Below are 18,019 nucleotides of genomic sequence, written 5' to 3'. Positions count from 1 at the left end.
CCAATGTTCTCAAGCTATCACCCTGGATTAAGCAGGTAGTTTCCATGTGTTAAGTCTTTACAAACCAAGAAATCTCAAAGCACAGCTACATATACAGCCTTATTGTGCAATTCATACAGAGGTACATATTATCCAACATTTTCTATGAGAGAAAATTGAGCAAGCACAACATATCTGTGTAGTAAGGTTGACCAGTTATTTCAAGCTACACACAATTTATGGTATTAGTCTAGGACCAACATCATTTTTCCTGGAATCAATAATAACCCAAATCTGTCTCATCACAAAGTGTTGATAAGGGGCAGGAGAGCAGTCCTAATCTGGCCTCCAGCCCCATAGACTGTATGGGATATGGTTAACAGCCTGGCTCATTCCCATCACTCAACTCCCCAAGGATGGCTAGGGATGGAGAACATGGTCCTTAACTGGGGATTCCACAACAGAGCACAGGTCAAGTCAGTCCCCAGCATCTTGGGAAACAAGTTTCTTCTCTCAAGTGCAACCCTGCACTTGGTGCCAAGGCAGAGACTCCTGTGTAGGCCACGGCTTGGGATGCCCACAATGGCACCCGCTGCCCCAGCATGTTCAGACCCCATGTAGAACGGCATTGCTGCCTGTTAAAATCCCCTCTTAGGCCAAAGATCCATGAGATCTGGCCTGCTAGTATTTAACAGCTCTGTCAGTTACCGTTCTGTCTCAGAAGCACCTAGGACAGATGAACTGTGTTTTCACAGCTAAGTCTGGTGTCTGAATCTTCTAAAAGGGAGGCATTTTTTGATAGCTTTTTACAATACATTGCTGATTAAGTGCCTGAAAACAAGGATGCTCTGTTTTTCTCCAGTGGGCAAGAGAATCCAGGATCCCCAAGGAACTTCTCATCTCAGCCCCAAGGGGTCAGTCATTTCTGAGTAACAAAAAATTAGGTGCCCTATCCCATCTCAACTCAAGACCCATACCCATACATTTTTTAGTTCAGATTCACATTATCTAACCTAATACACTGATCAAGAGATCTGCAAGAGTTGTAAAAGATTATCAGTGAGAAAAGCAACAGTCAACTTACCTGGGTCAACAACATATCCTTGTCTGTCCAGGATAAGGTATGTGGGTTAATGCTGTTTGCCAACTGTTTTTAATCCCTCTTCCCCAATCTTCCCATCATCCCACACCCCCCAAGGTTTTTGCCCCTTAATTCTCTGTCCTTGGGATTAATCAGAACCTAAGTTGGAGTTCCTAGGTACCTAAGGAAGGAGAGAACAGGTTCAAGGATGGGTCAACCTAAAGATGAACCTTGCTGGGGTTCCTCCCTAATCTTTCAATACCAGGGAGAAAACTCACATGAGATGAATTTGGAAGAGACCTATCACATATTTTCCTCTCCCAGGGCCAGGCCGCCAGCAAGGAGAGGACTTGTAACACCCACTTGGGTCAGGGAATTCTCTTGAAGCACAGGATCCTAGCTAGGAAGGCAGACAAGGAATGTCTGTCAATAATCAAACTTCAGATGTACTTTGATTTTCAAGAAGACAATAAGGGTCATGGCAACAGTTTCCTGGATTTCAGATTCTAAGTTCTCTCTGGTCTTACATACTTTGAAAATGATTGCATCTATTGTCTTACCTCCAACAAGGGGATGACTATATCACATTACAGCTCAGCCCAGACTAGTACACATAAATCCTATTCACCAAGGATCCTGATTAGCTTTAGCATCTCCTGTCACCCAGGACCTATGTCCCTATTCATCCCTTCTCCCCTAACATGCCATTCTATGTTTCTAAACTATCCCTCTACAGATATTCAGTCCCCATTCTTCACTGAAAAGAGAGGGAAGAAGGAATACATATAGCTAAACTACATTCCCACATCAGAATGGATTTTAAGTACACACAGTACTGGAGACAGTCACTGTGCAGCTTTTTCATGAAAAGAGAGGCCAGGGTTAAATACAAGGCAAAATATGCTTAAGAAAATGTTCAGAGGATAAGGAGTTCCCAGGGCCCCTCACAGCCTCTCAGATGATTACCTGTGTAGCCGATCTTCTCAAAGCTGAGCAGGCTGAAGATGCTGTTATATAGTTGCATCTCCTTCTTGTGGGTTTGGTCCATCTCATCCAAAATCTCCATTAGTTCATTGCCAGTCTTGGTGGGATGTGTGCACTCTGCTTCATGCACAGTCAGCTCATGGAAGGGGCCCTGCCACGGGCAACCGATGCGTTTGTATTTGCACTGCGTAACCCTGCCAGAAAGATGACACACATGCACATGTGCATCACTGGACAATCTGGACACAAAGCATGCACATAGAGGGCCTAGCCAAGGATCATGAAGGCCCAAGGACAGAGCACAGGACCCTGCCATACCCCAGCACTGTCACCTGGGACCCATGGGCATATACCATGAAGAGCCCTGAACTTGGGCTGCCCAAGGCAGCCAGTATCAGTCTCAAATCTCAGCACTACAATTGAATCAGCATACACACTAATGAAACCCTGTTTTTCCTGGACCCTTCCACCTTCATGCACTACCACAGCATCACCCAAGCACACTATGCTAGGCACCCTTCACTTTTGCACTCCAGAATGTAATGAAGGCTTTCTCTTACTACTATTTGACATTTCAAGTCCAATTCCATTTAACAAGTGATTTAAGTCCTACAATGTGCTCACAGCCCTATGCCTCCCAATCAGTGTTCCCAGTTTCATAGTCCTTGGAAGACAAAAAGGAAGTTTGCTGATGATGAACTAGGCAAGGAGGGGTCAAAAGACTTGAAATCAGGTAGTCAATGCCCCATCTAGGAAATTCCTAGTACTGTACCAGCCCAAGCCTTAACTAATATCTATCTGTGGCTAGGGCTGGGACCATGATCTCCTATTCCCTATAGGAAGAATTTAACAGACTACCCCATTCTAACAGGCTTTTTAAAACAAGATCAGGGAAAGGGTAAGGAAGGAAGCATGGAGAGAAGTCAAACTGATCATCAGGACCATGAACCCTACTCAATTAAATTGGACCTCTTTCCAAAGTATTTCAGGTCGGGAATGACCTTGACCTGGATTTATTTGTCAGATCAGTTCCAAGAAAACCCCATCAAAGTCCCCACTAAGGTTGGACAGGAATCAAACTGTTTTGGGGAAGGGATAAGCATGGGCAGGATAGCAAAAGAGATACATTTTCATTTATCCAGTAGGGTTTGTTTGGTTTTTTTTTTTCCCCCATGACTTGAAAGAACACATTTCCTTGACTTCAGACTTGGAAAAGTAACAACAGAATGTGTTGACAAGATAGCTAAATGTCTATCTCAGAACCAATGTACAATCAGTCACAACCTGATTAAAGGCTAATTGCTCTACAGCATAGGATCACCTGCAGTCACCCCAGAATCAGAATCCCATCTAATCAAAAGCCTAGATTGTTTTTTGCCAGCTCCAGGATCCCCTAGCTCTCCTAAAACCCTCTTTTCCCAGCCCAACAAATGCCTAGATTTGGTTCACGTGTTGAACCTTTGGGCCACTTCCTTGTTAGGAATCTTCTTCCTCCAAGAGAAAGACAAGCCTGGAGATCAAGGCAGATGTATTAAGAGTACAAAAGGACATCCAAAGGATAATTCAATAACTGAAAACTAAATCTTAGTCTAATGATCATCAAAGGCTTGCTTTGCAAAGAAAGTTAGACACAGCAGGATGAAGAAAATGGGAAATGAGCTAAAACGCAAGAAAGGGATGGGACAAGTACAGCTAAAAGACTGTTTTACCAATTTCTGAACTGGGTCAATTTCACAATCTTCACTCCAAAGGTAGGATTTAAGATTTCTTGCCTATCACCCTCTGAAGGTTCACTGGAACCTTCTGGAGTGTCTAAATTCCTCTGTAAGGCTCAATTCAAGCTGCAACAATTTCTGGTCTGCTTCTGGGCCTTAAACCTTCTTTAAAGAATTAAAGATCTGGGTTCTAAGTCCCAGACCTATCTCATCCCCAGAACTAAGATCTGAGGATGCTGACTTCTGTTTGCTTCCTCAGAAGTATTACCAAGCTCCTTTCAGAAAGATCATTCTGGGACCATTAAGACAGAAGACCATAGGGAAAGCAACGAACTCAAATCACATTTTTCACTAAGTTGGAGATAACCAAACTCTCCCTTACCCTTTTTTTTATCTAATGCTAACCATGGCACAGTGGCTCTAGGGAAACCAGACTTATTTCCAGCAGAGTAAACCTATGTTGAGACCGAAACCCTGACAAGAAAATACCAGCTCTGTCCATCCATATAACCCCCTCTTAAGGAGATCTCAGACTCCTCTCTCACCTGGGAAAATATATGAGGTCAAATATCTCAAAATAGCCAGAATTCAAGAATGATGACTATCAGTGGGAATCAATCAAGATTTGTGTCATGTCACTTGGTGAAGTGCAGGAATCTCCTCTTTTCCAGCCGCACTCTGAAACTGTCTTGGCTAAAAATGGATGAGCGGCACAGGATCTTCTTAAGTCTCTCTTTCTACCCAAGCTCTAGCATCTTATCCTAAGAAACACTTCAGGAACTTAAGTCACCTTTTGGACCCTAAGTCAATGGCACTTAATCCAGGATACAGGGATGCCATTTTTCCTGACAAGACAAGCATCTGGTGCCATTACACAGAGGTTCCCCAACTGACACCCAACTCAGAAAAGTGTCCTCATGAGTACAAGAACAAATGTAGGAAGATCAAGGCTTATGTTCTCCAAACAACTATGTCAGTCATTGCAAAGACCTTGGGGGTAGACCTGGGTCTTTGGGAATGTTTCACTTGGTTATATTCAGGCCTGATCTAGTTGCCAAGGCAGGCAAAACTTATAAGGGGTCTTATATGAAGAAATCTTTCTCCAGTTCCAGATAGAAAAGGCAATTCTCAATACTCAGATTCACTCCTAATTCTCCAACCTGAGAAAGCAAGTTGACCAATGGCTGGACTCCAGCCTCTTCACTGCTAGGGCTGGGACCTCTAGTCCCTTCACCACTGTTGTAAGGCCAATGACCAGACTTCAGAGCCAGCCATACTTGTCCAAATAGCATCACTTATTCTAAATAAAAACTAAGAAAACCTAGTAACGCTGAGCAGAGATCAAATTAGACTCTTGGGGAAGATAATAAAACCTAAGCCTAAGCCTAAAGGTAAGAAGCCTGTCCTATGGGGGTGGGAGGGGGAGAGAAGGAGGAAACTCTTTCCTGGAGAGATGGGTAAAAAGAAACAGGGGTCTGTATTCATTCATGGGGTGCTCAGTCAACATGGCTGGTGTTCACCACTGCAAAGGAACAACAAAAATATAATCTAATACCTTAAGGTTACAAAGTCTTTCCTCACAACAGCTCTGGGAAGTAGAATGTGTAAGTTCATCTCCATTTTATAGGTGAAGAGACTGAGGATCAGAAGCAGAGTGACTTTCCCAAGTGACTTTCAGACAGCTAACAGTGGCAAAGCCAGGGAGCTGAGAGAGCCCATCTCCAATAGGGCTGTGACTTCCTGCGAAGGGGGAGGAAAGTAGGAAGGGAGGGGCGGAGAGCAGCCACCGGGGGCGCTTTACCTGTCCTGGCACTCCTCTTTCTGATGCCTCTCCAGGAGGGAGCGGGGGAACTGGCGCATGCAGAAGCCGCACTCTGACGGCAGCTCACTCACTGCTTTTTCCACAGCCAGGTTTCGGCAGCAGAGGCTCTTACTGATCTCACAACGACAATTGGGGCATGTGGCCTGTTCCTCCTTCAGCCGGGCATCTGCTAGTAGGTGGATAAAACAGCCAGCGCACATCAAGTGACCATTAGTACACTGTGAAGAAGGAAAGGGAAATGGAGCTTCATAGACCTGGTGGGTACCCACACATAAATGCATGCGCGCACGCGCTTCCTCCAACTCCTCCCACGAAGTCCCAGTGTGCGCACAGGAACCAACACAGTACAAAACCAGCATGGTAGCCTGATTCAGGCTGGTGAGGGCTCAAAGGGCACTAGTGGGGACGGATGGAGCAGAATCAAGAGACAGGTACAAAAAGACTGTCTTCGCTCAGTCAAGTGACTCCCCAGAGGATGTTTACTTCCTCTTAGGCTATTTACTGGCGACTGAGTAAGCAAACTTGGTACCCAGGGGTGAATGGGCAGACCTGAGCAGGCTGGCATGGCATCTTTACTAAGTTTTCTCCAAAACAAAAAAAAATTGTACTATTCATTAGAAAACTAGGCATAGAGATTGCTTAAACCATTAGGAACTTATAAATTGATTCCTTTGTTAGAATGCAAACTCTTTGATAGGGATTGTTTCATTCTTTCTATTTGTATCTAGTTGTATTTTTTAAGTGTCTGCTATATACGTCAGGTACCTACCACAGTTCCTGACATATAGCAGACAATTAACATTGTTGATTCCTTATGAAGAATCTTCCATCCAAAATTATGCTGACTGCCTGGGAAACAGAACAGAGGTTGGAATAGAAAGTTCAGGGAGTTCAGTTTTTTTCCTAGGTATATGAACTTTACACAAAAGGAAGCTTTCCTCTACAAGGCCAACAAACTGTGCTGAGCCACCTTGGGTCAAATGACAGAATTTGAGAAGCAGAAGGGACTTAGGAGGCAAAGTTGTCTAAATCATATCTGAAAAATGATCCCTCTTTTACAACATAACCAACCAAGTAGTCATTTTGTCTTTGAAGAGCTTTAGGGTGAGGATGATCTTACCATCCCCTAAAGCAGTCCCTTTCTATTTCAAGAAAGTTCTCAAAGTTAGGAAGCTTTTCCTCATGTCAAAAGAGAAAATTTGCTTCTTTGTAACTTCTACCCAGTGCTCCTATTTTTGTCCTCTGGAGTCATGTAACACGAATATTACCTTTTCCCCAACAAGAGTCTGCTGAATACCTAGATAATTATTATGTCACCTACATTTATTCTTCTCCAAACTAAGTACCTCTATTTTCTTCAATTGTTGGTCACATAATATTCATATTATAGGCAAGTCACTTAGTCTCTCAGTGCCTCATTTTCCTTATCTATAAAATGGGGATAATAATGTCTATACCACCCAGCTCATTGGGTTGTTGTGAGGAAAATCCTTTGGAAACTTAAAATTACTAAATAAAAGTGAATTACTATTACTATTATTAAACAGATCTGTAATATCCCTGAAGTCAAAATAAAGAAGATGGTGTCAGAAGGAAACAGCAGTTAGCAGTGTCAAGTACTTCAGTGGTATAGGACACACACAAAAAAATTATATTTGGTTTTCATGTCATTGGTGATTTTTAAGAAAGCAATTCCAAAAAAAGCAACTTCAACAGAAATATGTTTCCAAGTTGTGGGGTATATAGTATTCTATTCCTGAGCTAGATTTTTCTATAGATATTGTACAGGATAGGAATTGGGTCTTTTACTATTAAAAGGACATTTTGTGATAAGTTTTATAAGAAGACAACTCACAATACTTGAAAGGCATTTCACTAGAACTCAGGCTAATGTACATGAGCTAAACAATGAAGCTTAAAAGCAACCCAAGCTGACTACCAAGGCTTCATTTCTAGGTGAATTCACATAAAAGAATTTTAATTTCTTTCTCCAACAATGTTTCCATTTCCAGTCTTCCTTCCCTTTTGTCTCCCAACAACCATATGGAAGGAAGAATCTCCAACATCCCTTCAACTCAACAGAAATAGACAGGAATAGCTTGGCTCACTGGGATCCATAGTTAATCCAAAGTCTCCAGAGTCCTCAGTAGAAGAGTTTGATAGCTTCTCTTCTGAGCAACTTTCTGTCTTACTTTTAGCCAGAAAACTTGTTAGGCAGATGAGGAAACCTGAAATGGTTCAGTGACAGCCATCAAATGGGAAATAGAAAAAGCCAGGTCAGGGGCAGTTATAGTTCAAATTAATCTGACTTTTAAAGTCCAAATGACTACAGAGGTTTTATTTTGCTTTTAGTTTATTTAGTATAATGCTCCTTTTAAGTATGGCTAGTTCACTCACATCCCTGCCACAATCCCTCCCCAATCACATCCCTCCCTCCAAAAAAACAAAACAAAAACAGTACTACTTTGTGAACAACCAAAGACAAATCTCTTCTAACAACTGGCCCATTCCAGAGCAGGCCTGCACAGAGAAGTATCATGGGGACAGAGGGGTGTCAGTAAAGAACTCCCCACCAAGAGTTATATGTCCTAAAAAAACAAACAGAACTAAACACCTCTGAAAGTGAGAGGCCCCTGGCTGAAGAAGGAAAGGGTAGCTGAGCTCTGGTCCAAGGTAAGCAGGCTATCAGATACTTTAATCTTTCTTTTTATGCCTGGCATTTTGACAAACCCATCTAACTATGCAGGTTTCCATCTCTCTTAACAGAAAACTTCCTTTGGGCTTTGGGTCATTCTCTTTGCCTCCATTTTTATTTGTGTATCTGTAAATATACCATTCCACTCTCTCCCCAGATTTTAGCTCTTAAAAGAGACTTTTTGCTAGCTCCCAATAAATAACACTAGGAAACACATGTCAGTGAAAAATGCTTCAAATTTACTTTGAGTTACTTATCTCGGTAAATGATGTATAGAGTTAACAGCAGATAAGAAGAAATGCAAAGATGGGGGGGACCCCACAAAACATTTAGAGACCACTTTAGATTAGGTCAAAAAGGGCTGAAAGGAATGTAAAAGTTACTCCAAGGCAAGGTAGATGGTTATCAAGCATCCTCTGGTGTAAAGTTCCACCACTAAATTAGAGGGCGATCTAGAGGGCAATAAGGAATATTATTCCTTATGTACTACTAGCTTAAAATTTTTAGAACAGGAAACCCATCATGATGGTAGGATTCCCATTTTCAGAGAATGCTATCACAAAATACCTTCAAAGTGTTTTAAATTCCAGGAAGAATTTACCTTTGGACCTTCCAGTGGGATAGCAGTATATATTTGCTTTCCACCCAGATATGTTACAAATATTAACCACACAACAAAAATTATTGGCTGTTAGTTTTTACGTAGAACGGTATAAAAACCAATGAAATTACAGAGCACAGAGGGAGTGGTAAAGCTCATGTATATGTACAACCATTCTTTGCACTTGCCAGACTGACAGTTCTAACACACAATTTGTACCAAACCACTCTTCTGCTCAGGAAGCTGCAGTGATTCCCACGTACTTTTAGAATAAAATAAAAACTTCTCTATTTGAAATTTAAAGCCCTTTGCAGTTCTCGTTCCAGTCTTATCTTTCTAAGCTAATAATCATATTAACACCCTTTACTCACACTAAGCTCTAGACAAATTGGCCTACATATTCAACATAACTGATACTCCATCTCTCAAGCAAAATATTCTCCCTTCTCACCTCTTTCCTATTGTATACCCTGAAGGGTCATTTCCTTCAAAAGATCTTTCCCCGATTCTTCCATTTGTTAAGTTTCTCTCTCCCCTGGACCCAGGCACAATGTCTTTGTCTTGTATAAAACTTACATTTACTCATATATGTGACAACAGCCTTATAGAAAGTAAGCTCTTCTAGGGGAGGATTTGTATTTGCATCAATAATACCCAGCACAGTGTTTTGCATAAAATAGACAAAGAATTTTATTACAGATATCCCAGAGAATCTTGCTTTTCATAAAGGAAGGATGTTAGGGAGACCTAGTCTCCTTGAATGTTTGATGTTCATATCCATAAGTACTTAAAAGGATGGTGAATTACCTTTCTTGGATTTGAACAGCCTGAGCCTTCTGGAGTCTGAATTCCATTCCCAATAATGCTATCTGCTTTTCCTCAGTCTAGCTTATCTTTGATCTGTAAAGGGGCTGGTGAAGAAGTGAATTCCTCTGGCCCCTTTGCTAACTTCTCTTGATACTCTTCTTTGCAGCTCTGGTTACCTCCCCAACTCTGTCCAAAGAGGGGCATTCTTGGACCTGTTGCTCTTTGAGGCTCTGGCCACAGGCCAAGAAGCTCCTACAATCTGAGCTGGAAAAGAACTTACAACTCATCTTGATTCTCATTCCACACCTGGCAATCCTAGCTTCAATTTAGCTACTCCCTACCAGGTACTGCACTAGGCAGCAGGGATATAAAACCAAAAGTGAAACCAGCCCTGCCCTCAAGAAGATTTGAGGGACCTGCTTGGGCTACATGACCCTAGGCTAGTCATTCTCTTATACTCAGTAGGGCTTTGGATAGCTGTGGATCTGTATTGGCAGATGGAATCCCTCATCAATATATCCCTGGCAAGCTCCCTGGTTGGCATTCCTAAGCCCTACCCCAACCCCAATGTATAAGAAGATGCCAAAATAGTCCATATACTGAACAAGCTTGCTTTTTATTGTAGAAGTGACTAAATGTGTTGGGGAGGGGTGCTGGAAAGAAGAGCTGATAATGATTCTTAGGATCTGTAGCTAGAGACTCAAAAAATGGTGGTTCCCTCAACAGAAATAGGAAAGTGGGGGAAGATAGGAAGTTATTTTGAAACATTTTGAATATTAGGTCTATGAGACAATCCAAGTAGAGATCAATCAATCAATAAAGATTTATTAAGAAAAATAGCTATCCAGAAAGCCACTGGAGAAATATACAGTACTAGAACCCAGGAGAAAGTTAAGGGCTGGGATTTGGGATTCATCAGTATAGAGATGAATGCTGAATCCATAAGAGCTGATGACTAAGAATGAGAGGTAAATTCAGAGTTAATGAGATCACCCAGAAGGTTTCAGAGAGACCTGGAATACACTGGCACATGGGAACAGGACAAAGTTGATGAGTCTAAAAAAGAAGATCATGAAGAATTGGTCCTGATCATGTAGGGAGACCAAGAAGAAAGGAAGAAAAATAAGCATTTATTTACTATGTGCCAGGTATTAGGTCATCTCATTTGATACAACAACCCTGGGAGGCAGGTGCTGTTATTATCCCCATTTTACTGTTGATTTGCCCAGAGTCTCATAGCTAGTATCTATTGCCATATTAAACAGTTCTTTCTCACTCTAGTCCCAAGCTGCCTAGGTGAGAATCACAACAAAGCAGAGTCAAAAAAAAAATACCCAGGAAGAGAGAGTCTTCAGAGAGAGGGTATGATCAACAATGCCAAAAAGCTGCAGAGAAGTCAAACTGTATGAGGGTTGAGAAAGTGATGGATTTAACAATATAACAAGCACTCAAAAGAAACCTTAGAAAGAGTGGTTAAGTATAGATCGAGATCTTAAGTCAAATTACAAGTAGAGAAGAAATTAGAGGCAATACTGTCAGCTTTTTCTAGAAAGCTGTGAAAGGAAGAGAGATACAGGATAGATAGCTTGAAGATTCAAGTGAAGGTCGTTTTAGTTAAGGATGAGGAAGATTTGAAATTATCTATAGGTAGGAAGTAATATACTGCAAAAGAGTGAACATTTAGGAGAATCAGCTCCTGTAGGACTTACCAACAAAATGGCAAGTACAGGGCATTGCTAGGGAATTGAGACATCTTATCTTCTGAATTTAGAGCAAAGAAAAATACTGGGGATGCTGCTGAGATTATTTCAAGTATGAAATTGTGGAAGAAGGTCTTGATTTTTTTTTTCCTGTAAAGTATGAGGTGAGGTTCTCTGCTTGGGATGGGGGGAAAGGGGCAAAAGGGAGGCTTAAGAGAAAGTTTGGAATAGACCAGCGATACAATTCATCAAGAGTGTAACTATGCTGATCCAGTAGCAGATTTAATTCAACATAGTGTGTGATTTCTCCCAGAAGCATACAAATTGGAGTAAGCAGAAAAGGCAAAAAGATGGTAGCAGCAATAAACAGTTAAGAGTCTGAAAAGGGATGGGATGGCCATGATAGCTTAATGGGATAAGAGTAAGAGATTTAAGGATCAGGCAGTGTAAAGTTGAACTGGTTCAGAATAAGGTTGAAATTTTAAAGGGAAGTGAGGTCAGAGCAAGGGTGCTAGTCTGGGAAAGTATGGAGGGGTGAACTGACAAGGAAAGTGCCAGAGAAAGAGCACAGAGAGCATTTATATAAAAGGGATTTCAGAGTCATAGATTATGGAGGTTGAATGTTTGTGAATTTTAAGATCAAAGATATGACCACCCCTTAGGCTGGCTAAAGTAAATTGAAGGGATCATTAGAAGCTGAGGGACAAAATGAGAAGCAAGAGAATTTGAAGAGACAACAACATGGAAATTAAAGTCACCAAGCATAAAAATGGGGTTTGAGATACAGGAGAAAACCTTAAGATAAATACAGAACTCTATAGATAAAAAGTAGTTGAGAGAGATCCTAAAAGCTTTGGGAGAGTATAAAGAGCAAAAATTATGTCTAATTCCTTTCCTGACCTCAATAGTGTAGGAAAGGGGAAATAAGAACATACTATAGACTTCTGTGATTGCAAGGAGTCAGGAGGGATAAGAGAGGATGAGTTCTAATATGAGGGGTAGTTTAGCAATATGAAAAATGAATTAGTAACATGCTCTCCAATAATTTCCATTACCACAAGCTTTTTTAAAAAAGAAATTTATGACTGTCTTTATTGAGAATGATGATTAAATCAATATAGTTCTTATTATGCTTTTATATAAAATTTTGTTACTGAATTATACAGGAAAGAGTAAAAACACCCCTTCCCTGACTTTCCATAACACAAGCAAGCAAAGTACATGGCTCATCTACTAGGCTTAGATGGCATTCTACACAAAAGTCCTCTCCAATGTGAGAACAAGACACAAAAACAAACAAAGCTTCACGTGAGGAAAATATGTCTATCAATCACGACACAGCTGATCAGCCTATAAGTCATGTTATACAAAGACACTATCAGACTATCTGCTTCTCAAAGCAGAATTAAAGCAGGTCAAAACAAACATGAGATACACAAACCACCCCAAATGTTCACATGATCTGTTTGTACCCAACCTGTGATAGAGAATTCTGAGCTCCTATTGGTCTAATCAGCCATATTTGGACACACTGCAATTTGATTCAAACATAGTGATGTCATTTTGGTCCTCTTGGAGAACCAAGGATAACAATGAACCAACTAGCTCCTCCCAAGATTCCAAATTACTAAGCCCTTACACAAATCCACACACCTGGAATCTAAGGAAATTTATTTCTGCTGTAAGCAAACACATGCCTTATGTGGGTTTGCCTTTCCTGACCTAGATTTTAAATTCCCTTCCCTTGGTTAATTAACTCAGTGTCCTGGCTGCACCTGTTCCACAGCACTGAAGGTATGTAAAAATACCAAGTCAATTACACAAGATGACCTCAGTGAAGTCTGTCTCTTGACAGTTCAAATACCATGCTATAGATGTGAGCATCCCCAACCTGTTCATTCTTTGATTCCCATTAGTCCCCCAACTTCACAACTAAGAATTCCTTCCTTTCCCACTAAAAAAAATGAGCATTTGGCAGGTTTATCCCCCACCCCCTTCAAATCTGATGTAACAAAGTCTGGAAAGGGATTGAGAAAAAACACATGAAGAAGTTTAGTTTCTCATAATTCTATGAAGCTCCACACACAATTTTACAAAAGACCTATTCAGGGTTCTGAAGATCTGATTTATAAGAATACCACTAGAAGAGAGAATGCTCAAAACCAAAGCAAACACAAACTACCCACAGATGTGGAGGCTCAAAACACCCAAAGTCACAATTAGGGTGTCCAACCTTTTAGCTCTTCTGGGCTAGCTATATCACTCAACAAAAACATGTCCAGTGCCCATACAGAATTCAATACCCATTCATGAATACAGTGCAGCCCACAGTACCAATGAGCATAACAGCTGGCCTGAAAGAATGTTCCCTGACACACCTGCTGGATATAACTCCAACTTTATGCTGACATAACCAATCGTTTTTTGTTTGTTTGCTTTGACAAGGCAATAGGGTTAAGTAACTTGCCCAAGATCACACAGCTAAATAATTATCTGAGGCTGAATTTGAACTCAGGTCCTTCTGAGTCCAAGGCTGGTGCTCTGACATAGGACATAACCAATTTTAATGGCATGCCTACTATGTTCCCAGTGTGTGCTAAGGAAAACATGAAATATCTCCTGTTCTCAAAGAGCTGAGTATCTATGATGAATTCAGATAATATATATATATCAATTAAGTCATAACATAGAAGCCAGTAGATCCTCTCACAGGTCTGTACAGATTTTTTCACTTGTTAAAGCTGATAGCACTTTGTATTTATTTTATGTGTTTTTTGTAGTTTCTAATCTATGTCTGTTATTATCCACTACCAGGGAATGCTTTCATTTGTTTTTTTGTATCCTCAGCACTTAGCACAGTGACTAAGATATGGCAGACACTTAATGCTTATTGGGTTGAATTTCTCTTCTATTTAAAATAGCAGCCTCACAGCAGACAAAAATGACAATCTGGCAGCACCCTGTGATAGTTAGCATTTATATAGTGCTTTATAAGGTTTCTAAAAAGCTTTACAAATACCATCTCATTTTATCCTCACAATAACCTCTTGGAGAAAGATTCCATATCTCCTTATGAGAAAACAGACATATACTGGAATATATCCCCTTCTGTCCTCAACACTGCTACTGCTCTGGTGCACACTCTCAGCTCCTGCCTAGACTATTACAACAATCTATTAGTGGATCTGCCTACCTCAATACAATCTATCTTCCATTCATCTACCAAAGTAATTTTTCCTAAAGATCAGGGAAGACTAAATCAAATACAAAATCTTGCTTGGCATTCAAAGTCCTTTATAACCTAGCACCCTTCTACCTTTCCAGTCTCCTTACACACCACTCCCCCATATGTGATCCAGTGACACTGGCCTCTTAAGCTGTTCCACAAACAAGACACTCCATCTCTTGGCTTTGGATGCTCTGGCCATCTCCCAACTTAAGTCCCAATGAAAATCTCATATTTACAAAAAGTTTTGCCAACCCCTCTTAATTCTAGTGCCTTCCCTCTGTTAATTACTTCCTATTTATATAGCATGTTCTCTTTTTATCTGTGTTTACATGTTGTATACTCCACTAGATTGTGAAACCCTAAAGGGCAAGGCCTATCTTTTACTTCTTTTTGTACCCCAGCTCCTAGTACAGTGCCTGACATATAGCAAATGTTTTTTTGATTGACTGAAGTCAAGATTAAATGAGATGTCCAAGATCACACTGTTAGTGAATATGGATTTGATACATCAAATCCCCTAACATGGATTTTAATTCAGGTTTGATTCTAGGTCCAAGTTCTATTACTGTACCACCGTCTCTTATGAAACAGCTTCCCTTATCCAGGATGCAGCAGGCTGTGAGAAATTAAAAGGAAAATAACTCTAAAATAGCACACCCTTCCCCTCCCCCAATGGAAATAAATATTCCAAGTTCTTAAAAGTTGAGCTGGTGAACTTGTAGTACTCTAAGCAAAAAACCTAGATTCTATAGTTTTAGCCCTGGTCATCATGATGACCTTGAGCATATCACAGAAATAATCAGAAGGGAAATTAGATGTCATCTAGTCTGACCCCCATTTGAAAATTCCATATATTAATATCTCCAACAAACAGTTGTTCAAATTTTACTTAAAAGAAAATTGAATGTGAGACCTCTTATCCTCAAAATCAACTATAATTCTTGGTAACTTTTTCCTTATAAGGAGCCTAAAATCTACCAATCTTTGCAACTTCTACTTAATGTCCCTTGCTATGCCCTCTCTAGGGCCAAGGAAAATAAATCAACCTCACAGGAAATACACAGGTTAACTGCAGATCAGGTGGGTCTAAATTCCAGATGTTCTAATGCCTGTACAAATGCTTAATAGAGATCATGGGAGTGGCTAGCATTAATATTGAGGTCACTCCCAAAATACAGGCATCATTACTATTAGCTCATCTTTAAATACTGAAAGAGACCTGAGATCACTTCACTTCTGAGCTTCAGCTTCCCCAAGTGGAAAACAGAGTTTAAACTGTACCATCTCCTAAGGTACTTGCCCAGGTCCTAATTCAGGAGACATAGGTTTTTACATTATAATCCTAAAAAGCTTGCTTAGATAGATTAAAAGCAACTAATTGGTAAAGGGAAGAGTTAGATATACTAATAGTAGAAAGAAGCTGATGAGTAAAAACAGAAAACTAAAAATCAGACATCAAAAAAACTTCAGGAGGCTAAGTGGCACAGTGGATAGAGCACTGGCCCTAGAGTCAGGAGTACCTGAGTTCAAATCTGGCCTACCTGTAAGTACCTAGCTGTATGGCCTTGGGCAAACCACTTAACTCCAGTTGCCTCACAAAAAAACCCCTAAAAAAACAAACCAAAAAACCCTTCAAAACCTGAGGTCACTAGATATAGGGAGGAAACAATAAATAATAATAAAAAGATTCAGGAAGTTTTACATTCAGTACTCTGCTTAATAAAGCAGAGAAGTATGTAAAGTATTTAAGAAAGGCCCAAACATAATAATAGTGGTTAGAATAATGAAATTAAAAGTAGTAAACTCTTTGATGTCCAGAAAATTAAACCACAAAAGGACTTGATTTTCCATGGATTCTGAAGGTGTTCGTGGATTTGTTGGAAATAGAATTACGACTAGGGCACACTGACTGAGAAAAGACTCACAAATTAGACAGGTCTCTGAAATGACAAAAAAGTCTTTGAACAAAACCACCCTGTGTCACCTAGTTTCTCTGTAGTTCCTGAAAAATTCTTTTTGCTGCTCCTCACAACTATACCAAAAGCCTAATGAGCCTTGTCCAAGACACCAGCATTTCCAGAAACCTGCAAGACTACATCTTAAGGCAAAATGAATATGGCAATATGGCCTCTGGGCACTTTAAAACACACTCTTATTCTTTCCTCCTCCCTCAAATGCAATCTGCTTTAAAAGCTCACCATAGCCAATCAGGACAGAGCTTATAACTCACATGAATCTTTGTCCATGAATGGAATCTGAGTGTAAAGCAAGTGACCTCAACTACTCTAATACTCTGGGAATCTCACTAGACAGCCTACAAAGCAGCAATACAAAACAGCAGAGCCCTCTCCCAGCTCACTTTACATTAGCTCCCCAAAGTAGCATCCAAGTTCATAGTCCAGATTTAAGCACACACCATGGACTCAGTTGAGCTCTTGAGCAGGTACCTAATCAGTAGAGTTTTTAACCGAGGGTTCAGGGAGATAGAATCAAATCAATTCCACCACAGCTTCAGGAAAGGGGGTGTCAGTATCCTGGTCCAATTCATCACTCCCCAATAAAACCAACTCATTCCTACATCCTTCTCATCAGAACTTGAAGGTGCCCTGATCAAAACTAACATTTCTGGTATTCTTAGTTCTTCTAGGGGAATACAAAAAACTCACTTTGCTCCTTTTACCAGGACTATCTAAATAACTGCTGGGGGGGGGGAGAGAAGAGAGGATGGGGTGGGGGTGGGGGAGAGGGGGGAAGGGAGGAAGAGACACACACAGACAGAGATAGAAAGATTCTTCCTACAACCTTTAAACCAAGTGCCTCCCACAAGGAGGACATCCCTGATAGAGGAAGGCCCAGTACTTTGAGGCTCATTATAAAGCTTTGTTCTGAGGACATCTACTAAAATGAGGGGAAATCTTGTTTTGGAAACATCCATGTGTGATCAGAGTACTTATGGTAAAAAGAGCTTTGTGAGCAATTGCCTAGCTGTGTGGCCTTGGGCAAGCTACTTAACCCCATTTGCCTTGCAAAAAAAAAACTCTAAAAAAAAAGAGCTTTGTGTGTTCAGCACCTATCAAATGTAGAGAGAACCTATGTCCCAAGCATTCATTACATACAGCTCCTAGAATCCCAGACAGAACTCCAGCAGTCTAATGAAAAGGGCTCTGAAATGATTTCTGCTATTCCACTCACCCAGAGGATCCTATAAGACACTAATAATCCATTTTCAAGCCTGAAAAGAACTAATTTAAGAATAACTGATATTAAGGGGAGCTAGATGGCGCAGTGGATAAAGCACTGGCCCTGCAATCAAGAGGACCTGAATTCAAATGTGACCTCAGACAATAATTACCTAGCTGTGTGACCTTGGGCAAATCACTTAACCCCACTGCCTGGCAAAAAACCC

General features: G+C 40.7%; 1 protein-coding gene across 1 annotated transcript in view; it reads right to left on the bottom strand.

The window, feature by feature from the left end:
* ZFTRAF1 (zinc finger TRAF-type containing 1) overlaps nt 1-18,019 on the bottom strand; it is a 48,110-nt gene that overhangs the window by 11,582 nt on the left and 18,509 nt on the right. Inside the window, exons 2-3 of the mRNA XM_074203029.1 lie at nt 5,561-5,799; nt 2,027-2,238 (exon numbers count right to left, since the gene is read on the bottom strand). Coding sequence (XP_074059130.1) covers nt 2,027-2,238; nt 5,561-5,799 — 451 coding nt within the window. The remainder of the gene's footprint in view (nt 1-2,026; nt 2,239-5,560; nt 5,800-18,019) is intronic.

Source organism: Macrotis lagotis, chromosome X (assembly GCF_037893015.1).
Source record: "Macrotis lagotis isolate mMagLag1 chromosome X, bilby.v1.9.chrom.fasta, whole genome shotgun sequence".
Lineage (NCBI taxonomy): Eukaryota > Metazoa > Chordata > Mammalia > Peramelemorphia > Peramelidae > Macrotis > Macrotis lagotis.
This window is presented reverse-complemented; position numbering and strand designations above follow the sequence as displayed.